Consider the following 24,248-nt stretch of genomic DNA (forward strand, 5'->3'; position numbering starts at 1 on the left):
AGCTGATTTTTTTTATCTATGTATACATCTCTATGGAGCAAAGCCCATAGTACATCCTCTGCTACTTCCGTAGCAACTACAAGCGCTAACATGCCAAAAATAACGATGAGCGGCTGCATATTTGTTTTTTTTTTTCAGCGAAGTTGCGGGAAAGTTGCAGCCTTGTGGAAAAATTGCATTGCCGCACTGATTTTGTGGAGTTTGCTTGATTTTGCATTAATAGTTGCGATCACAACATCGCGAAAACCTGGAGGGACTGGTTAAAGTTTAATTTATTCAGGAAATTTCATCTATTGACACGTTTCGACTGCCAACTGTCAGTCTTCCTCAGAGGTGATTTCTTTAATGTATCCCATCAAATCAAATTTTAAAAACTGCGCAATTTTTTTTTTGTGCGTTATTTTTCTGTAATTAATTCCCAACCATATTTTTTTATTTCATTCTTACTTTGTGATTTATTTTGTCAAAGTTAAAACTCAACACATTTCTGGTGTTTCCAATGAAAAATACGACTAAACAATGGAGGATGTTTACACGGAAAGATCGAAATTTGGCCAAAATGTATTGTTAACGAACTAAAATTAACTAAAATGAACACCAACAAAACTTCCTCTGGTTCTCCTGTTTCTTATGTTGTGGTCTGTGCATCAGTATTATGGGTATAACTGCTTCACGCTGTATGGAGTGCAAAAAAAAGTGCCATTAATTCATTGCAATCATTGCGTTAAAGTCCCAGCCCTAATACTCACATTAATGCTCTAATATCTATTCTGTCCTCCATCGTTTGTTTGTTAGTTCAAGGAGCTGTCGTTGCTTTCACCTTTGATTCCCTTTCCCCCCTCCCTCATGGAAATGGAAATGTATCGCGTGACAAACGAAGCGGGGCCCTTCCTGACGTGTCGAAGCCCAAGGCGTCCCTTTCTCCCTCCCCAGGCACACCTCCTCTGGCTCCACACTAATTACTCTTGTTGGATCGCTACGCCTAATCATCCCAGAGTTTTAGGATGCGTCGCCATTCTCTTCTTCACTTGTTAGTCCGTCGCACTGTTACGTTCTGAGAGAGTACACTGATAACACACACACACACACACCTGAATCTTTTCAGTTGATTGATTTACTGTTGGCGATGAATCCCTTTATGATCTGATCATGTCGGCGGATGAATATGATGGAAGGATAAAAAGAAGAGCCATGTTTTTCAGAAAATATTAATAATCCTGATCCTGTGATAGGGACTGTGTTTATGTGTGTGTGTGTGTGCGTGTGTGTGTGTGTCTACTTGTTCTCAGTGTGTGTTAGTAATGAGATCCAGGCTTTTCTTTTCCAATGGATGAGATAATTACCTCCTTGGGATAAATTCCACATGGCCACAAGTTGCAGAAACATCACACGAATGCAGATAAATTCATATACATTGTTACTAAAATAAAGCAGCTCTCTGCAATAATAATAATAATAATAATAATAATACATGTTCAAGAATACTTTCCCTCCAATCGTCTGGGTCTTCCACATATTCTATGGAATAAATATATGTTTTCGAGTGTGGCTCGTGGTAGAGGTGGTCTTCTGATCCAGAGGTTGAGGGTTTGATCTCAGGCTATACCTGTCTGAACCCTAAGTTGCTCCCAGTGGTTGACGAGCACCTTGTATGACAGCTCAGTCCCACTGGTGTGTGAATGAGTGAATGAGCTGATCTTGTACAGGGACTGGGACTACTTCAGTGTGGGGATAAAGCCCTTTATAAATCAAGTCCATTCACCATTTCTTCGGTTTGTTAATCCCTGTGTCAGCCTTGGAGTTGATGTACCCCCCACCATGCTTTGCACCTGGTGTACGCAGGTACAGGCTTAAAGGTCCAGTATTAGACTATTTTTCACTCATCTCCATTTGTTCTAAGTACCCCAACAACATACTATTTCAGCTTTAATTTCCCAAACTTGCTTGTTTTCTGGAGTTTTAGCCTCTGAAAAGTCACTTTCAGACCGCTCCTAAAAACAAGCATGCATATGCATGAGTGGGCGTGAACTCACAGCATGTGTGTTTATCGCAGCAGCAGTAAATCAATAACAGTCGTTTGACTTCAGAAACAGTCCATTTAAGATGATAGTCCATTGTTTTGTCCAACCGCTGCGTCGCATTGGCTCATAAACATGTCAGATTGCCCCAAGGCGGTATAACGGCTACTAAAAATGGAACTGATTGTAACTGCTCGCTCTGTGTCGCAGGGAACGAAAGTCTCAACTATCAGCTGAGTCAGCTTTTTCCAATACTCACATTAGCTGCTGCGCCGCTTTCTCATCCGCACCTTTTCTGGTCACATAAATAGTCAATTTAAGACGATAGTCCATTGTTTTGAGCAACTGTTAGTATGTTTTCTAACAACTTTTCTTATGTAAACAGGGCTAACGGTACAATAATGTTCAATTTTTTGCAGAAGGAAAGTGTTCCAACTTTACGTACAATAAGGATAGTGACGCAACTTTACGTACAATAATAGTGATGCAACTTTACGTACAATAAGGATAGTGACGCAACTTTACGTACAATAAGGATAGTGACGCAACTTTACGTACAATAATAGTGATGCAACTTTACGTACAATAAGGATAGTGATGCAACTTTACGTACAATAAGGATAGTGACGCAACTTTACGTACAATAAGGATAGTGATGCAACTTTACGTACAATAAGGATAGTGATGCAACTTTACGTACAATAAGGATAGTGATGCAACTTTACGTACAATAAGGATAGTGATGCAACTTTACGTACAATAAGGATAGTGACGCAACTTTACGTACAATAAGGATAGTGATGCAATTTTACGTTCAATAAGGATAGTGACGCAACTTTACGTACAATAAGGAAAGTGGCACAACTTTATGTACAATAAGGAATGTTACACAACTTTACATACAATGAGGAAAGTGACTCAACTTTACCTACTCTTATGAAAGTGACGTAACTGTATGTACAGTAACGACATTGATGCAACTTAACGTACAATAAGGAAAGTGAAGCAATGCATTGTTCAAAGTCCAATGATAACTAACATTTCTGTTTTTGTGTTTTTACAGAAACATGTGAGAAGAATTGAAGGGTTTGAGCTTCACTTTGGCCTTCAGCAACAAAAAGGCAATTTCTCCTTCTTCCCGCTGTCGTCCAGTTTCCTCTCAAAGTCCTAAACCATGGAGAGCCTGCAGCCCATGTGCAAAACTGTGTCCTACAACTTTAAACTGAGAACAATGACTGTTCTGCTCGGCTTGTGGTTGTTGGCAGAATCTGCCTCTAGCAATGGTCCGACATTCACTAGTTTCCACCCTGAACGTCGGGACTGGGTTTTCAACCACCTCACGGTTCACCAAACCACAGGGTCTTTGTATATCGGAGCGGTCAATAGGGTCTATAAACTGTCAGGAAACCTGACCCTTCTGGTGTCCCACGACACTGGCCCAGAGGATGACAACAAGGCGTGCTATCCTCCGCTGATCGTCCAGCCCTGCTCGGAACCCCTCGTTTCTACAAATAACGTCAACAAGCTCCTCCTCGTTGATTATTCTCAGAATCGGTTGCTAGCCTGTGGGAGCCTCTACCAGGGTGTTTGTAAGCTCCTCAGACTGGATGACCTCTTCATCTTAGTGGAACCCTCCCACAAAAAGGAGCACTACCTCTCCAGTGTCAACCAGACCGGGACTATGTATGGGATCATTGTGCCTTCCCAGGGCCAGGATGGTACGTTGTTCATCGGCACTGCGGTTGATGGCAAACAGGATTACTTTCCGACCATTTCCAGTCGAAAACTTCCCCGGGACCCGGAGTCTTCCGCTATGCTCGACTACGAGCTGCACACAGACTTTGTGTCGTCTCTCATCAAGATTCCGTCGGACACACTGGCACTTGTCTCTCATTTTGACATCTACTACGTTTACGGTTTTGCCAGTGGAAGCTTTGTTTACTTCCTGACGGTTCAGCCGGAGACACCAGAAAACAGCATGTCATCAAGCGGATCCAGCAGCGATCTCTTCTACACCTCTCGCATTGTCCGCCTGTGCAAAGATGACCGCAAGTTTCACTCCTACGTCTCCCTGCCGGTGGGATGTGTGAAGAACGGCATCGAGTACCGGCTGCTGCAGGCGGCGTATCTCGGAAAGCCCGGACGGGTTCTGGCCATGTCTCTAAACATCACCGCCCAGGACGATGTGCTTTTTACCATCTTCTCCAAAGGCCAAAAGCAGTTCCATCGTCCTCCAGATGACTCGGCGCTCTGCGTCTTCACCATCAAAGACATCAACGCGAGGATTAAGGAGCGTCTACAGTCCTGTTACCAAGGAGAAGGACACCTGGAACTCAACTGGCTGCTCGGGAAGGACGTGCCTTGCACCAAAGCGGTGAGTCATGTTGTCATGTGCAATGATGACCTGGCCAAGTGGCAGAAGATATGAAACACAAGATGAAGGAGTACCTTAAAGCTCTCAGGGTTGAGCTCAATTACATTTACAGTTTAAATTATACATGTTCAATTACGATTACAACTTTAATTCCAATTATTGTTTTTCCCCTGAAAGTCAATTATAATTACATTCTCAATTACTAAAGTTCAAATTAATAATAACAATTACTGAGAAAAATAAGCCTCGTTATCCATGAAAATATTGGTATTAATATTTTTGATGTGGGTTTCTGAGCTTTTTTCTGTCACTCAATTTAATCTTTTTAAATGGTAAAATTATCCTTAAGACAAACTTGATATGAAATATATTATAATAATTTTTAAATAAGTATGTGTAAGCCATGTTTTATGTTTAATTTGATTGTAATTGACAGTTTTATAGAGATTTTTATGCCAATTTCAAAAAGTAAATTATCTGAACTCAATCACATTTCAATTACATCATAATTGTTATTAATTATCAAGTACGTGATTACAACTATAACTGACCCAACCCTGGCTCTTGCCCCCGATAACTTTATTAGATAAAATCATTGATCTCATTGATCAATTAATGTAAAGTGGTTAGGAATCATTTCTTTTGTCTGGGTTAGTGTTAGCTGATTATGTGGGTTTTGTTATGTATTTATTTATTTTTACTGGTTTATTTAACAGGGATCGTGAACATTAATATCAATACTGAAAATATACCAGAATTGGACAAAAGCCTATTTTTCATCTGCAGTACCTGGACAGAATGTTCAATGGTCACCCTAAAATAATTCCAATTGCACAAATTACAGGAAATACACCATCAAATATACAGTGAAAACATGCAACTACATAATAACATATAACACTTATTTACATAAAAAACAACAACATGTATTAAGTTGATAAAGTTTATTCGATTGAAAAAGTATCCCAGAAAAATAACGTTGACCCTACAAACGTGAACCAATTCTCTGATGGATTGGTTCAAGAATCTTCTTATGTGTTCTAGTCTCGTATTGACAAAAACAACACTTCATTGTCAACCTTTTTTCATTTTTTCTTTAAAAAAATAAATTAAAAACTGGTCCATTTCTCACAAAGTAATTAAAAATCAATTAATTTTTTATTATCTAGAATCATATATTCTTGTAAAACATATAAGGAAATATATTGAATGAATTCATTATCATTTAAAAAGTTGCCGTTTTGCTTTACAATAATGGCCTCTTTTATCAAATAACTGGTGACAAATTGGTTTGTCGCTAAGATATCAGACAAACAACATTTTTTCACGTTAGTTTAATGAATCGTAGCCGAGGATGAGTTATTCTTCCTGGAAGACACGCAGTGACAACATTTTAAATGAGCACATTTCAAACAAAACACTTCACTTGAAGTGTAAAGAAGCAAAAAATGGAGACGATGATGCATAAAGAAGGATGATTCAAGTCTCTGAGCGTTCCATACGGGCACGGATCACACAGATGTTTGTTTCCTAATCACCACAATGCTAAGCTGGCTATCCATTACATGTCACCAAACACAGCAAGCTCCTTCATTTTCTCTTTTTTTACCATATATTTGAACACACAGTGGGTTCATATCTCAATCCCTCAGCGTCTTTTGTTGCTAAGCCCCAGGCATTTAAATAGATCTCTCCTGTTAACGTCAGTCAATTCCTCATTAGCACAATGTCAGAGGTCATTATCAGGGTGGGGGGAGAGAGACATGATTTCAATCACGACAGTACACTCTGAGCCCTACTGACGTTGTGAGATAAGATGTTGGGATGATATGATGGCATCAAACTAAGGAGCTCAAATTAGAACGTTTATTTCGCTTTGCCAGAAGAATCCCAAACCGTATCCGTGAGCGTTGAGGTTCGACAGCTTACCTACAAAACTGAACTGCCCACTCCTCCGTTCTATAAACACGTGCATGTTTTGCTCTCCGTGTTACATACCGAGCATGTTGCTTTTGTGTTTAGCTAGCAGGGAGAGTGAAGGGTGCTAAAAGCAGCGTTGGTGCTTGGTGAGCATCCAAAAACCACCGTATGATGAGGATTATACAGGTAGATCGCAATAGATAAAGCCGATACAAACATTAGCATTGAGATTAGGGGTGGGAACCTCACGATACGATACGCGATACGAAGCTCACGATAACAATTATCTCACGATATGACGATACTGCGATTATCGATATAATGGACAGAAATCAATGTACGATAATTTATGACATAAGAAAAAAAAATTGAGTGAAAAAATACAATTTTTATTTTATTTCTCTGAAAGACAATAAAATAAAAAAATGTGTCATGAACAGTGACACTATTTTGGTGCAACATTTCTATAAATAAGTGTCAACATACCAATGTACACAAATAACTATCTCCAATAGTGCTTTATGTAAACAATAAATAGGGTCTTTCTCACCAGTGACACCATTATATTGGTTCCTTCAACAAACAGGGATAAAATTTCTGTGAAGACGCATCTGCACATTTTAGTGAAAAAGCAGAAAACATTTTGAAAAAAAATAAAAAAATAAAAAAAAAAAAATTCAAAAAAATTAAAAAAAAATCATTACTTAGCGGAAGCATATCGATAATCGATCGTGTGGTAAAATATCGGGATATATCGCCGTATCGAGACATCGTCACACTCCTAATTGAGATACTGTATGTTCACCATGCTAATTAGTGATGCACCAAAATTTGGGCCACCAAAATTTTTCTGCCATAAATGACCCACAAGTTCATTTTTGGTTTTCGACCAAAACACTTGTCTCAGCGAAAAAAGCAGCCCGTAATGGAATGTTTTGATGGCGCGGTTTGCTCTTGCACACTAACTTCTCCTTGGACTCACAGAGCGTCTGTATTTTTATTCATCTGAGCACTAAAGTCTTTTCTGAGCAGTTTTACAGAGCAGTGAGTGTGTTTTATGTATTGGTGTCACTTAGACACTGTAATTACGTGTAGGCCTCTGTTTACTCTTACCGTTAGCATGGCTGTGCATTGATAGCATCTGGTTTCAGAGTCTGTGAGCGCACGTTTCTCAGAGACCTTCTATCACGACTGTATGGGGTTCGTGTCATAAAGATCATTACTTGGATGGGATTAGAATTAAACACACACACAAGAAATGATCCACATCGCAATCGACGTCTCCAAGAACATGTTTGGATAATAAATAAAGAACTTCACTGTACTTTGTGTTTAATAAGATAACGTGTTTTATTTGACTCTCTTTCAGCAGCTCAGTCACTTATAGCTCTGGACAATATTATTTAATATATGAGTGGGTTCAAGTTTAACATTATTTTTTTTATTTTCTATTGTGCTGTGTTGGAAATAAATATTTTCATTTTTTAATAAATATATTCTTTGAAGCATTAATATTAATTTATGTAATTTAATTTTTTTAATTTTAGTGAAGTTAGTACCCATTTATATCTATAAATGCAATGACACTAATAATTTGCATAATATTTAATTTGGCATTTGGCCTTGGTTTTCATTTCAGTGCATCCGTAATGCTAATGCTAAAGCTGTCTGACTGCCCTCAGGCCAACATTGCATTCCAGGTCCTTTTCAAATAAAGATGTGTCTGTCTGAGGTATTTTTAGAGTCGACATGTCTGAGAACCTTCAGGTCTGAGGTGAGCTGAGGTTAGAATAATACACAACCGTTGTTTTTTTACCTCGATTTACATCAAACTTGGTTTTTTATCACATTATTCATATCACGGTATAGATATTATAGCTTGATTTTCAGTGGTTCTCAACCTTTTCAGGCCGCTACACCCAAAACAAAGGTCCTAGAGAGCGGGGACGCCCACCCTAGCTGAAGGTGGCCAGGACCATCTATAAGGGGGAATAAAGGGGAGAGATTTTTGGGGTCCATCCATAAAGTCAGTAAAATGATGGTCCATTGTTCAATGAATCTCTGATAACCACATTTATTTATTCATCTGAATAATATCCACTGTTATCCATGAATGTTTATTATTATTATAGTCATCTTAAAGATGGAAATCCTTGTTTTAATCACTAATAAAATGGGGTAAAAGTGACAAAATAAGCATGAAATATGGAGAAAGAGGTTAAAAGTGACAATAATGGCTCAACATTTGAGACATTAGGTGGAAAAGTGGTGGAAAGGGTTTATAAGTGCAGGAAAAGCTTTGGGTTAGCATTGATGGAGAAGTGTCAGGAATGGGAGTAATGTAACAAAAATGCATTAAAAAGAGTCAAAATAAGGCAAGAAAAAGTGATGAAAATAGGTTAAAATATAGGAAGTTTGATGTAGTTGCAAAAAAATGGTAAAAATGAACAAAAACTCGCTCAAATTTGTTCAACGAATATTTATTGGTTTCTTGAAGGCATCTAGCGACCCCCTCCCAGTGTCTTGTGGCCCTAAATGGCATCCTGATACCAATGTTGAGAACCACTGTGCCAGACATTTGGATGGCCAGAACACCCCCAGTTCTCCTTCTTGAAGATATTGGTGAACACATGTCAGTCAGTCAGAGAGCTGAGGCTGGGAGTGGAAGGGCTGGGGGGGGGGGGATTGGGGAGGATTTAGACATGGCATCCAATCCTAGATTTATTACTGTGCCGTCCAGCCTCTGCCATCTGGAGATTCACACCATCTCTGTTCTCAATCCCAGGGAGCAGAGCCATGATTGAATTCTTTCAGTGTCAAAGTGTTTCTCCTCTCCCTCTGACACCGTCTCCACGTCTCACTTTTTCCTCGTGCCATGTGAGCTAATTAAACACTCGTGAGAATTAGGAGGAGTTGGTATTGGTAACACGCTCCTAGGGCCTTTTACATCTAGGTTATCATGCTTACACATTCCACAGCGTCTGTAGTCTTGGTTAACGACAGACCTTAAAGAAACAACTGTCTTCTGAACATAGATTACATAAGATTCATTCTTTTTAACGCTGAGGAATTCAGTCACATTTTTCTTTTTCTGGCATTGGGTCAATGTGGGATGAAGGTGCATCACATGGACGGTTCATCACACTATCAGGCCACAAACTCTGTCTTCTTTCAAACTATCATACAAACAAGTTCATTATAAAGTTATTTTACAATAAAAAGATACAAAGTTCTACTGTCAGCAGTAGGTTCTCCGTTATTCTGTGATTGCGTAAAATAGACTGAGTTCATGTTCTCCATTTAATCCATCTATTTATTAAAAATCAGGCTCCAACATGACACAGAAATAAGTCACCTGCATGTTTTTGGGACAATAACATGCATTTATAGGCCATTTCCCATAAATAAAGTGGTGGTTGAATGTCTAGAAAGTGTCACAAAAGCTGCATTTGCTTATTGTTAACCTAACATTAGTTTAGCATTAACTTAGTTTCAGCCTATCATTATTGTAGCATTGTCATTAACCAAGCATTAACATTACCATTAACATTAGCCAAGCATTAGCATTAGCTAAGCATTAAATTAGCATTATCCTAGCATTAACATTAAATTAGCATCAACATTAGCATTAGCATTACCATTAGCACTAGCTAAACATTAACTTAGCATTGGCTTACATTAGCCTCAGCCTACAATTAACTATTAGCCTAGCAAAAACATTAGCATTAGCATTAGCTAAGCATTAAACTAGCATTATCTTAGTATTATCCTAGCATCAACTTTAGCTTAGCATCAGCCTAGCAATAGCCTAGCATTAACCTATCACTGGATTGGTATTAGGTTAAATTAACCCAACATTAATGCTACCATTAGCACCAGCTAAACATTAACTTGGCATCAACCTAGCATTAGCATATCATTAGCATTGTCTTAACACTAGAGTAGCATTAGCTTAGAATTAGCATATCATTAGCTTAGCATTAACCTAGCATTAGCCTAGCACTGGATTAGCATTAGCTTAGCATTAATTTAGCATTAACCTAGCATTAATACTAGCCTAGCATTTGCCTAGCCAATGAAATGGGTGAAAGGAATCTGAAACAAAGTTTTTTTTAACTTTTTTAAACAGCTAAAGAAAGGGTTAAAATGATAAAAATGGCTGAAACGTTGTTGATAAAGTTGTATGAAGTTGAAGCTTCCTCTAATAATAAAGGTCACAGATAACAATAATTCCACGTTTTATCTCTGGACTCTTCTAAAAGAGAACTTCCATTGGTTCTGCTTTGAGAACATTTAAAACCAGCCTCTAACTTTTATATAAATATAAACTCATTGAAAAAGATCTGCAGATTAACATTTTCTCCAACACGTCCCCAGAGCGTAGCATGCTGTGCTATTTTGGGTGAAAGGAATAAAAGGAAATGCCATGAAGTAAAGGGCCATGACCATATGAGCTGAAGCGATTATTCTCCCTCAGCTTTATTGCTTTTTCTCTGCTCTCCAAAGTCGGGCTAGAGATTCCTCTGCTAGCGCGTCACGGAGCGCTGAGCTGCGTCTCCACAGCAGGAAGTGTCAGGATCCGTCGTCTGAGGAGACAAACAGAGTCAGAGGCAGGTGAGAGATTGACTGTGTGACAGAAAGAAACTAATGAGTCGAGGTCAGACAAAGAACACCAGATAGAGAGAAGCATGGGAGGCTGGGGTGGCCATCTTGATTCACTCCTCATGGCACATTGAGGCCACAGCCAATCAGACGGTGTCAGATGACCTCATTCACAACATGCTAATGGTTCTTCTTCTTCTACGTCTTTGTCTTCGTCTACGTCTTCTTCTACGTCTTCTTCTTCTTCTACGTTCTTCTTCGTCCTTCTTCTGCGTCTTCTTCTTCTTCTACGTCCTTCTTCTTCTTCTTCTTCTTCTTCTTCTTCTACGTTCTTCTTCTACATCCTTCTTCTACGTCTTTCTTCTTCTTCTTCTTCTTCTTCTTCTTCTAAGTTCTTCTTCTTCTTCTATGTTCTTCTGCTTCTTCCTCCTCTTCTTCTTCTTCTTGTTCTTGTTCTTCTTCTTGTTCTTCTTCTTCTTTTTTTTTCTACGTTCTTCTTCTTCTTTTTCTTTTTCTTTTTCTACGTTCTTCTTCTTCTTTTACGTCCTCCTTCTTCTCCCCTAACTTTGGAAGTTATTGTTCATAATTATTCAAAAGACACTCTGCAAATAGTTTGATCAGTTTAATACTTTTTCAGCTCTGGACAACGATTTTTGCTCGTTCTTATTTTCTTGTTCATCTTCCAATATCTCAGGAACTCCATCACATAGAAAAGGTAAATGTGGTATAGTAATATAGCTCCACCTACTCTCAGAATATACAAAAAGATCTGCTATACATTAGGGTTGTCACGATACTAGAATTTCAAACTCGATACCAATACAAAAAAAAAAAAAAAAAAACTTGATACTCGATACCATTTTCGATACCACGGGGCAAAAACGACAGAACATTTAGAAGCATAATTTCCTTTAATAAAGTTGAGAATACAAACTTAAATTAAGTCAAATCTCGTGCAACGTTTAACAACATTTGTAAGAAACTAAAACTATTACACTTTTTGAGAAAGCATAACATAATTTAGCAGCACCTATAAACAATAAAAACTTGTATAACTTTTTTAAGAACATAGTGCAAAACAAATACTCACTATTAAACATTTTTAAGAACAATGTGCCAAATTTAAAAACAACTGTTCTGATCATACTAAAAGTATTTAAATACTCAAGTACTTAACTACACACTTTTTGGTATCGATACTTTATTCATTATCAAGTTTTTTTGACAACACTACTATACATTCTACTGTATCTGGTGGACATAACACCTCCTCAAAATTGGAAAAAAGTTTGTCAAGGTCTCGGGCTCGAGTAAGTTGAGGTCCAAAATAAAAATGAAGAAGTTGAATAAAGAAAAAACGTTTTATATCCTAAGAAAGAGTAACTTTTATACTATAAATTAAAACATTTCTTACATTCCCACATGCAGTTATGGGCCAATGAAAATCTGTCAGATTTCCAGAGCGTGTCAACGTTTTCAAAGTGGGGTTTCCATAACATTTCAACTAATGGCCCTGAAATGTTTGCCAGTTGTTCCTTAATAACTGAATAAACACTCAGTTTGATCAGATGAACACGTTTTGAAATATGCACAATTTAGTGAGAGGTGTATGTGTAATTATTTGTCTTCCATTTTCATCTTCCAATATCTCAGGAACTCCAGCACATTGGAAAGGTAAATATGGTATATTAATACATCTCCACCTACTCTCTCAGAATATATAAAAAGATCTGCTATACATCATATCTGGTGGACATGTCAGCTTCTCACAACTTGAACAAAGTGAGTGTGTGTTTGGGTCTGGAACATGTTTGGGTCTTCAGTAAACTACTTAGCATATGTCTCAGCTCCCTGTAATGTGATCAGCTTAGAGCTATGAACATAGACTGTTCACATCACTAATGATTAGTCACAGATATGCATTGTTTCTAGGGTGACACGCTCTGTAAATATGAAAAAATACTTTAGTAACACATTTTCATTGGACAATAACTACATGTAGAAATATAAGAAAAAAAAAAAAAAAAAAAAAAAAAAAAAAAAATATATATATATATATTGGAATATAAAACAAAATGTCTTTATGTGACTTGGTCATTTTTCTTTTGAACTCCAATATGTTTGAACCCAAAACCCTAACAAACTTTTTTCCAACTTTGAGGCGCTGACATGTCCACCAGATAGGATGTATAGCAGATATATTTATATATTCTGAGACAGTAGGTGGAGCTGTATTAATATACCATATTACAGTTTCCTATGTGATGTAGTTCCTGAGATATTAGAAGCTGAAAATGGAAAGACGCTCACAAATCGACATAAACTCCCCTCACTAAATTGACCATATCTCAACAAAGTATTCATCTGATCAAACTAAAAATTGACAGTGTGTCTATTGAATAATCATAGACCTATTAGAACAAACTAGAGTGTTTTGAGACCAAAATGCTTGGAATGACTTGCTTTTTATTTCGAGCAGATAAGCTTGTATTTTAGATTGTTCGCAGTAAAACCAAACGATAACAATCCTCGTGTGTCTTCTCAAGGCCGCGTATCTTTATCTTTCAGTATCGCATGTCGATCACATGCTTTGTTTGCCATTTGCTAGTAGTTGTCATGGTTGTAGCTGAGGTGTGATGATAAGTTAATGAACCTTGGTGAGAGCAAGGTGGAGCGCGCTCAAGTGTAGCCGATAACACTCTGCCAGGCGTAAAAGAGAGACAAACGTTTGTCTGGCGTGCTGCAGACTCACTCATTCCACAACGACCTCTTTTTTTTAATAGGCTCACCTCTCTCCTCCTCTCATTTCCATCTCACATGTTCTCCGACACCGCTTGTATTTCCACTACATTAGATGGAAACTCTATTCAGGTCACCTTCAACTTCTTCTACTTCTTATTGAACTGCTTCATATTATTGCTCCAGACGATGAGTTTTGCCTCCAGTCCAGCTGCAAACTTCCAAACTTTTAGATTATTATCGAAACTTTACTTTGGGATGAATCCGTCAAAGTCTGTGACCTTAAGATGATTCTGAATTTATTCTAATTTCGTCTAAAATCCTCTCACCAGCTTTTTCATTTTTAATTCATGAATACCACTGCTCTTTAACTTATAACTCTGTATTACAAACACATTGTTGAAATTTTGCCTTCGGACTCTGAAAAATTCCAAACAAAATTAAACATTTATGATAAACTGTATGAAATATTCAAAAGGCTTTGCCGCAACAGAAAGAAGCAGTTGATTCTGTTGTGTTAAGGAGAAACACGTTCATTGTTGTTGAACAAATTATGACTGTAATTCCATGGCTGATTTAAAGACCTTGATTAATCTAACTCGTGTTTTTTTACTGTGGGATGAAGGCAACGGAAATGTGTTTATAAAGCACATTTCTTTACATTTAGATTAAAAAGTGCAACAGAAAACATTGAACACATTAAATAATAAAGTGATTAAAAGTCTGCCTCTCAGTCCTAATTAGTTGAGAAAAAGAGAGTTTTTAACTTGAATTTAAGGACTTCAGAAATGCAGCATAACAACTAAAAGCTGCTTCACCATGTTTGCTGTAAACTCTGGGCTCCACTATCTGGCCTGATACTGATTTCATTTTTTTTCTCATTGTTTTTTACCCATTCCGTCCCAATCGTTGCTTATTCTTGGTCGTAACTGTCCGTCGTTAGCTTTACTTTCTCCTGTAGTTGCAGCATAACATACAAAAATGTTGTCAGAAAAGTTTGGTGCATTGTATTGTGGGATGTGGAGTTTTAAAGACCAGGGGTTCTCAAATGGTGGTACGCAACAGCACTCGGGAGAGGGAGAGAGATTGGAAAATTAACAAATGAAAGCATTACATACTGTATATGTGTTTTATAATGTTGATTTTTAGTTAAAAACAATAATCATAATAATGATGTTAGAAATGATTTTGATTAGAACTGAAAATACAAAGGTCAGTCTTGGTTCCAAACCAGGAGAGAAATTACTGGAAATGATCGAAACTATAGAAATAAATCTATTCATGAGGCTCTAAATACGGTTTCATTCCATTTATTTACAAAATAAAATATTTTTAAATGTGTTATCACTCTTTCATTCCATCATTTTGCTCCATAGTTGTTTTTTCCTAGTATTCTGAGCAAAATGTTGCCGTTGGACAAAGATGGTACTTGGATTGAGAAATAAGAGAAAGGAGGTACTTTGAGAACCAGTGCTTTAGACGGATGCTTAGAAGTGCTTTTACTGTGATTTCTTGTTTCTTCTCCAGATGATGAGGACCTTGATTTTGTTCTAGTTTGTTCTGAGTATTCCCTGTGATATCTCCTCACTCCATCAGACTTTTCATTTCAGCCGGATTCAGATTTTTCCTTTTAAACCACAAAATCAACATCCTCTATTCTTCCACCACGACTTTCAGTCCAGAAATGTGTGGGAAAGTCACCTTTGGCAGAGTTATTTGGGGGTTACACAATAAATTACAGTAAGAATGAAATTAATACACTTCTATGCATCCGTCTACAGCAGGGGTGTCAAACTAATTTTGGTTCAGGGGCCAAATATGGAGCAGTTTAGCTTAAATAGGGCGCAGATTTTAGGCACAAAAAAAGGAATTTGATTTATTTTGTTCTCTCGTTTGCACTTCCACATATGTATATGTATATGTATATGTATATGTAAATGTATATGTATATGTATATGTAAATGTACATGTATGAGTACGACACTGATAATATCAAAACAATAGGTGACACATATCAGTCCCTGCAGGATCTTCACTTAACAATTTTTTAGATTTTGTGATATAATTTGATGAAAAATTGCTTATTGTTATTTTAACAATTTCAGATTAAAAAGCACTTCCATCATGTGATATAAATATGGAGGAAACTTAGCCCTACAAATATTGTGGAGTTTCATTGAATTTTTGTAACATTTTGGAGATATCGATCTGAGATATCTACAGTGAAATTAGTTTGTAATTTACACAATGATTCACGGTTTCTCTGACTTTTTTATTTTCTTGTGCGGGCCGAATTGAATGCTCTAAAGGGCCAGATTTGGCCCCCGGGCCTTGAGTTTGACACTTGAGGTCAACAGGACTTCATGCAATGCTTGGAACTTTTCCGACAAAGTCGATAAGAGAATTTTTACGTTGGAGAAAACAAGACAAAGTGGCAATTTCAACCTTCTATGATCTTTGACGTATTGATCTATGAGGCCTTCACTGTGTTTTTATCTGATGATTGGGTTCCATGGAGGTGATGTGGGTGTTATTGTCAGCTGATGTTAACCACGCACACGTTGACGTGGTCGGATCCGATACTTCTGTGGTGGGACTAACTAACTTCTCTGTTTCCCTTGTTTTTCCAGCCCGTTCCCATCGACGACTCCTTCTGTGGTCTGGACATCAACCAGCCTCTGGGCGGCTCTGAGCTGGTGACAGGCCACACCCTCTACACAGAGACCAGGGACCGAATGACGTCCGTCACCTCGTACGTCTACAACGGCTACTGTGTGGCGTTCGTTGGCACCAAGAGTGGACGTCTGAAGAAGGTACGTTTGGTGGCCATTTGGGTTCTTTGAATATGAAATATTCTTCTATCATGGGTGAAATGCTCTCCTTAATATTCCATGTGTGTTGTTTAAGTGTGTGGGAGGTGAAGCCAGCGACTGCACTCGTGCTCCTTTCTGGTTTTCTTGCCGTGTTGTTACGGTGTTGAATCACCGGCTCTGACCTATTATTTTTAATGGGCACCTTTCCGCTCGTGTCCCTGTGAGAGCAAAGAAACCTGCTGAGGGTTAAGGGCCCCCAGACACTTAATAATGATAGATTTCACGCCACAGCCGCTGGAAACCAGGCATTACCTGAGCTGACTCGCACACAGATTGGATTTGGAAGTTGTTGTGGACGAGGCCGAGGGTTGAGGAGCGTGAGCTGTCAATCATCGAAACCTACAGTATGTGGGGGAAATAAACAGGAAGCAGCAGCTACACCGAACACAAATGAGTTGAATTCATGGTATAAATGATTGCAGATGAAATTAGACTTCATGAGCTCGTCTGGCTCGAGTCGTGACATTTTAATAAGTGTGGAAGGTCTGGGATGCTCACCTGGGGGTTCTGTTCTCACCAGGCCAGACGATAAGTGACAGCGGAGGAGGAGGAGGAGGAGGAAGAGGAGTGTGTCACACACTCACACCGTCCTAATTGGTCCTTTGTTTTTCACTGCACAATTTCTGAAGTCATTTTCCTTCCTTTTTGTTTGGTGTCGAGAAAAACCATTAATTACGTCAAAAGCTGAACTATTGACAAAGCAGAGCAAAGCAAAGTTTTCAACTAAAAATGTATTGTAATGTTTATCAGGAAACTTTTAAGCATTGTATCGTAATTTGCGAAAAATCAAAGATTTTGTAAGAATTTTGAGTTTTTCCCAAATGTTTAACATTAACCATGACTGCAATCATACAATATAAGCACCGGGAAAACTGCAAATATGGTTTTGTTTCATTTACTCAATGATTCATGTTTTCTCTGTTGTTTTCTGTGGAGTCGAGCGCAAAAAATGAACAACTCAACCATTAATTAGATGAAAAGCTGAAATATTTACAAAGCAGGCTTCAAAAGGCAACTTTTGTCAGTTTGATCTCAAGTTGGCCACAGATTTTATGCAGAAAAACGAGTAATTTCAACATTATTGTTTCCCAGTTTGCAATTTTACGGAGACGTAAAATACAAAATATGTAAAAAACCGACCAAATCAAGGCGATAAGTGACAGATATCAGTCCCAACAGGGTCTTCACTTTAAATTTACTAGATTAAGGGAAATATTATGTCATAGTTTGAGGAAAATGTAAGGATTTTGTAAGATTTTTGAGTTTTTTCAACTGTTAAACATTAAAAGTGACTGTTATCAACCTTCAGTCTTTACCTGTTCACGTGTCAAAGTGTCTGACTCTGAACTCCTAATAGTAGATTAGCATTTAGCACCTAGCACTGAAGCTCCGTCACATTAGTGTGTGAACGTGAGTGTTAATGGGTGAAAGTGGTTGATCGTGTGAAGCACTTTAGGAATAATAATTAATGCTTATTAACAAAGTAGATAGAAAAGAACACAGGGAATAACGGTTCTCACGTCTTTTCCCAATTTAACTTTAACTACTGACATTCTCTTTCTCTCCATCCAAAAATCAAGCTAAACATGCTTAATATGAATAAGTCCAGTTAAATATTTTAAATCATTGTTAATATGCTTTGGAAGTCAAAACCGAAGCTCAAATCTCGTGAGATCAAGAGCTAAGGAGCGGACTTTGTGTAATGTCGTAGCATGAGATTTTGTTACATTTGTTTACCTTTCAGTCACTAGCCACACACGTCACCACCCGTTTAATTAGAGAAAATGTAGGTGAGGGTATTTTATCTGTGTTTTGAAGATATTTTGCTTTCAGGAAGTTAAAGTTGTGTGGTTTTCGTCCATTATCCACATACAGAAGCAGAAATGTTATTTTACTTTCTGCATTTTAAACCTTTTACACAATATTTCTTATTGGTCGGTCTATTGATGAATCACACTCGGCAATCGTCTAGTCAAGCCTTGGTTCATGACGTGTCACCCTCTGAGAAAACACACAGAGAGCATTTTTAAATACTGTTTATTATCCTCTATTTGCTGTTTTTACGCCATCAATTTCAGTTCCTGCTTCCGTTTCTATTCTGTGCGTAATTGAGGAAGTTAAGGGTGCATTCACATACTAGAGCTGACATAGGCAACTGGCGGCTCAGGGGCCACATTCGGCCCTCGGTCTAATTTTATGTGGCCCCCAAAGTAAATGTACAAAATGACAGAAAAATATACAAACAAGTCTAAGAATACATTAAAAACAGGAAAATACAGGAAAGAAAAGAGAAAAACAAAAAATACTCCAAAAACAAAACTACTACCCAAATGAGCAAAACAACAATATTAATACACAAAATTACTCAGAAAAATATACAAAATTACAGAAAATGACAACAACACTACACCAAAAAACAAGAAAAACATGAGAAATGTCTCCGCAAACCCACAGTACAGACAAACAAGACAAAACGACAACAAAAGTCTTCAAAAATTACTCCAAAAAAATGCTAAATGACAGCACAAATACACAATATAACTAAAAAAATATATATATTTTACAGAAAAAACACACAAAAGGACAAGAAAATGCCTCATAATGAGCAAGTTTTGTTCTTTCCTGTATTAATGTTGATCATGTGACTCGTAGATCAAACAAACCCATTTTTGTGGCTGTGATAAAAGTTGCCTCCCTTTGTCCTAGAGTGTTTAAAACGCTCTAGGATTCGTTTGCTCCTCGTTTGGTCGGCTTGAACGCAAACAAAGTCTAGAGTGAATCAAACAGGAGAATTCTAGATCGATTGTTTCTGTCTGTCTCGGAGCGTTTCCAACTAAGTCTAGAGTGATTCAGAGCGCCACGAACACAACCGCTCTCAGACATCATAATAACACTATAATACAGACTGTAAGTTGGCAAGTTCAGGCCAGTGAAAAGCATCCTAACATTGCTTCTTTTAACACATCCTGGATATTAATAATATCTGTATTATTAATATCCAGTGTTTATTGATACGTTCACGTCCTCTCAGGTTACCGTAGGTCAGTCTGAGTCGAGCAGTGCAACACAAATGATTTCCGTGTGTTATTTTGGTGTTAGTCCATCCATTATTAAATCAATCCACCAATCAGGCTGTGGGGACGAACATATTTATTTAATGTCGTCTCTGTTTGAGCTGTTAATAATTCAGGTTTCTCTGTGAATCAGTGGGATTAGATGAGACACAAATCAAGTGTTTTCCTCCTCGTTGTTGTTGTTGTGTTTCCTGTTTCCTTCCTCCCTCGCTGCCTTGACCGTAACCACAGTAACCACAGTAACGCTAACACAGGCCACAGGATTAAAGGAGAAGCACATGAGGTGACCCACAGTTCTCCCATGTTGTATGTGATTGTCTTCTCATGTTTCTTTGGACTGGATGTGATTTTTTATCTGTGAAAAGCACCTTATAAATACAATTTATTTACTTCCTTACCAGTGCAGGGGTCTGCAACCTGTGGCTCTGGAGCCTCATGTGGCTCTTTGATTCTATTGCAATGGCTCCCTATAGCTTTAAAACAATATTTAAATACAGAATTATGTTCTTACAGACGGTATTTATGATTAATGACATACATAGCTTCCTTACATGACACTTGGAAATGCGCAAAATCTAAATACCTGGTCACATGACCACTTCTCTCTGAGTAAACATGACGCGATACGTGTAGAGAGAAGAGGAGACCGGGATTGCGTTATTACTGCAACATTAGACGTGAAACAACAAAGGAATGCAGAGTTTTATAAGGAGGTTTTGAGCGTCCGACTTCCTCTGGGATGAGATTTCTCGGTAATTGCGAGGCTCCTCCCCAAAATGGCCTTAAATGAAAACACGTTCAAAGCGCTATTATACTTTGTCGACATTTAGACATATTGCTTTTATTTTGTGAAAATCTGTAAAGGAAACCCAGCTACTGACACATAATAAAGTCAAACCTAAAAAATAAATCACATTCTGCAATAACTGCCACATTTCTATACTTCACTTCCTGTAACATCTACAGACCAACTTTCCTTCAGCCTGTCAATAACCTTAAGTGTTAAATCCCTGGGAAGAACTAAACTAACAAAAAGAATATTCTGCATAAAATAAAGACTGTAATTGTGTCATTTCTGACTTAATGCTTGATATGTGGCAAGAAATGAGCAAATAGCTTGTGTTGACGAACATGATCATGTGCTTTTTTGTAGCCCTACAAGTAAATAAACTACATCTTGTTTAGATTACATTATCTGATATAATTGTAACTATGTATATTATTTCATACACTGTGTTGTCTTCATTGAGAAGGTTTTTATTTTTGGCTCTAGAAGGATTTGAATCCAGGTGAGATGAGGCAAAATGGTTCCTTTGAGAGTAAAGGTTGCAGACGCTGGTTTAGTGAGTAATGTTAGCGTCTGATAGCTTATTGTTAGCGCTCATCATTCCCTCTTTGTAAACTGACACCGTCATATTCACTCTAAAGTTGAGTGACAGGTGGACTGGTGTGTTTTGCATCTCCTGCTGCCAAAGCTAAATATTCCTGTTTCTCTTTGAATCCAATTTGTTTGAACTGAACTATGTGAGTAATCCACACGCCGGGACTGATGGGTAAAAATAAACATTTGCATGTAAGTACAATGTTGGATTTGCATGGAAGCACACAGTGACGTACAGTGAGGTACAAATTTATAAACCCAATGGAAGAATGCATTTCTTTTTAAAACCTCTTTTTATATTTGTAAATATGGAGCAGTTATTTTACTGTACTTTTGCTGTTATTCTTTTTTGTTCTGCAATTACAAAAATATTTCATTGCACATATAGTTTGTTTTTGCACTGAAATTGTCAGCACATGCTGTCGATGGTCAACACTGCATGAGCTTGTTGACATTTATAACCCTCTCGCCCTATGACCCCCCCCACGGTTGCACATGTGTGAAAAGGCTTATATCCACATTCATCTCCAATAGTTCCTCTTTTCTATATTTGGGACGTTTCCTAACAGGTGGGGGTTGATAAAAGGCTGGATGTAGTTGACACCTTGTCGCCATGTGGTGGTGATATGTCTCAGTGTGTGAAATATTCATTGTTTACTGTGGAAAGCGAGGCCCATCCCTGGGGGGTCTGCAGTCAGGTGGAGGTGGAGGATGACCTGATGAGGCCTCGCTGCAGCTCAGCGCTGAGGTGACAGGATTTGACGCTTTGCTGGTGATACAGTTCTGTACCTTCACCGCTTCCATGCAATCGGGAGAGGCAGACAGATGGAAGCATTGGGCTGGGGGTGGGGTGGGTGGGGGGGAGAACCTGAGCCATAATGAGGAGAAAAACAAGACAACAGGAGCAGGAACAGACAGCGATGGAAGGAGAAAGTGGTGAAAGGTGGATCCAGTATCGCCAAAGAAACCACGGCTGCACCGCCGCTTGTAATTGGATTGGCACTCTTCCTAAAGAACCCCCCCCCCCCCCACATCCCTCCATTTACCACATCACTATTTACCCCCCCTGCTATCCAGACCTGCTCCTGTATACGCTGCTGTTCCAGTGCATAGTAAAGCATGAGGGATGGCGTTGGCGGATATCGCTGCCTGTGGCTGAGGCTTTGTTAGGGATTGATTGAGGAAGAGGAGTTAAGAGGGTGGTGTGGTGGGGAAGGGGGGGGGATCAGACACTAAGGTGAGCAGAAAGCATACAGTATATACATATAGAGAGAGTATGATAGACTGTATTCATGTCTCAGAGTGGAAACTGTGACGTTGGATCATCTTAAATCTGTATTTTCTGGAGATGAAAGCTTTTCACTGTCAGCACGGACCACATCAACAGTGGGGGGGGGGGGGGGGGGGGGGGGGGTGGAGGGGGGGGGGGGGAGGGGGGGGGGGGGGGGGGGGTTGAATGAGTTCTCTTAGCGTTGTGAGGCCATGGACTCGGTGGTTGATGCCCGTGGAGGCTGTGATTGATGGCGGCAAGCAGAAGATGTTCAGCGCAGCAGAAAAACTGCAGTCGATACTTCAGACCTGCAGGAACTTTTTACAGCCACCATGAATCTAGATATTTAACTACAGCAAAAGCACATCGTGACATTATCTTTGGGGGATTTTTCTTTTCTCGATGAAAAAACTGTGAATGCTTTTTAAAAACATACAGACAAAGGCTTAAGTTTGTCACTGGTGCTCAGACTCTGATTCCCAGGCCTGTGGTGGGATTTGACCAGTGGTAACTGGTAACTGTGTGACTGGCAGCTAGGAAGACGAGACACATGCACATTTTGATGGTAAAAGGTAATTATTTACCAAAAATACCCAGGAAACCTCCCCATGTCCCAGTTTGTCATTTAAAAAGTAAAAACAATTAGTTCAAACTGGCAAATAATGGCCGTGACAAATCATTCATGTGGTTAAATTGGCAAAAATAATCATGAAATATGGTGAAAAGAGATTAAATAATGGGTCAACATATGTGACATTAGGTGGAAAAGTGGTGGAAAGGGTTTATTAGTGCTGAACATGTCTGTAAAGTGTAAAAAATGTGCAGAAAAAGAATTAAAATGTGATAATGGGAGAAATGTAGCAAAAATGTATTAAAATGTGCAAAAGTATGGCAAGAAAAAGTGATAAAAATAGGTTGAAATATGGTGAGTTTGGTGTAGTTGTAGAAAAAGCGTAAAAATAAGCAAAAATAGGCTGAAAATATTCTTTGTTTCTTGAAGGCACCTGGTGAGTCCTGGTCTAGATGACTTCACATCCCACAATGCAAAGCACCAAATTCAAATTCAACCTTTTACATCTTTGTTTTTGGAGTAAATAATCTTGGATTTATTGATCTATGATGCCTATACTATGACTTGATCTTCTTGGGAAGGTTTTATTTTGAAAAACAACCTGGTGTTTAAGAAGCTTCATAAAGTATCACAATGAATTCATTGACATTTTATTTGAGTTGTTGGTTCGTTCCCATCAGAGAAATGGGATTGGTGTGAAATAAACTGGTGTCCTGAGGAGGGTTTAGGTGAGTTTTGAAAAGCCTCGTCCTTTAATCAGGATGACAGTAAACATTGTCCGTCCAGGAACCAAACGAGCTCCAAAGCCTTTGGGAACAAACGGACAGTTTGACAACGATGACCAACATAGTTTTAAAATAGTCTATAAAAAGTTCAAGTGAATTTAAAAGCTTTCCTCTCATGTACGATAGTCTTTGAAAGCGTTTGTTCAACCTCGGTTAATTAACCTTTCGTGTTCATGGCACAGTGAGTAATTAACCGTTGGTTTGATGTTGATGTGCTTTAATGTGAAAGGGTGGTTCAGGTGTTTACCAGGACAGAGGTCTGGAGCGTTGGCTAAAGGCTAATGTGGCGTTAGCTTCACATGGCGTGTGCTGTGTCTCAGCAGGGTGGCGTGTGTGTGGACACACGGTGAAGTGTGGCTGTGGGAAGCAGCTGATTGGACGACGCGAGATGATGAAGAGTTGAAAGGTTCTTTAATCCATGCAGCTGCTCCCCCCCCTTACCTCAGATGATTCACCTGTGGATGGTCCATGACTCGGCCTTTTGTCTGCATGTGTTGCTCATTTCAGGCTCTGATACTGGAGCAGATGATTCTTTTAAAGAGGAAAATGACACAGTGGGAGATAAACAACTCTGTCAACGCATCATTTAACAACTATCTACATTATTGTCTTCTTGTTTCATGCTGTGGGCGGTGGTACTT

The 24,248-nt window shown here is 38.6% G+C and overlaps 1 protein-coding gene across 2 annotated transcripts in view; it reads left to right on the forward strand.

The window, feature by feature from the left end:
• plxna2 (plexin A2) overlaps positions 1-24,248 on the forward strand; it is a 259,815-nt gene that overhangs the window by 33,877 nt on the left and 201,690 nt on the right. For both annotated transcript variants that reach the window (XM_028452432.1, XM_028452433.1), the window contains exons 2-3: positions 3,082-4,392; positions 16,284-16,466. In XM_028452432.1, the coding sequence (XP_028308233.1) occupies positions 3,193-4,392; positions 16,284-16,466 (1,383 nt within the window). In that variant the 5' untranslated portion in view covers positions 3,082-3,192. The remainder of the gene's footprint in view (positions 1-3,081; positions 4,393-16,283; positions 16,467-24,248) is intronic.

This window comes from Gouania willdenowi, chromosome 7 (assembly GCF_900634775.1).
Source record: "Gouania willdenowi chromosome 7, fGouWil2.1, whole genome shotgun sequence".
In the NCBI taxonomy this organism is placed as follows: domain Eukaryota; kingdom Metazoa; phylum Chordata; class Actinopteri; order Blenniiformes; family Gobiesocidae; genus Gouania; species Gouania willdenowi.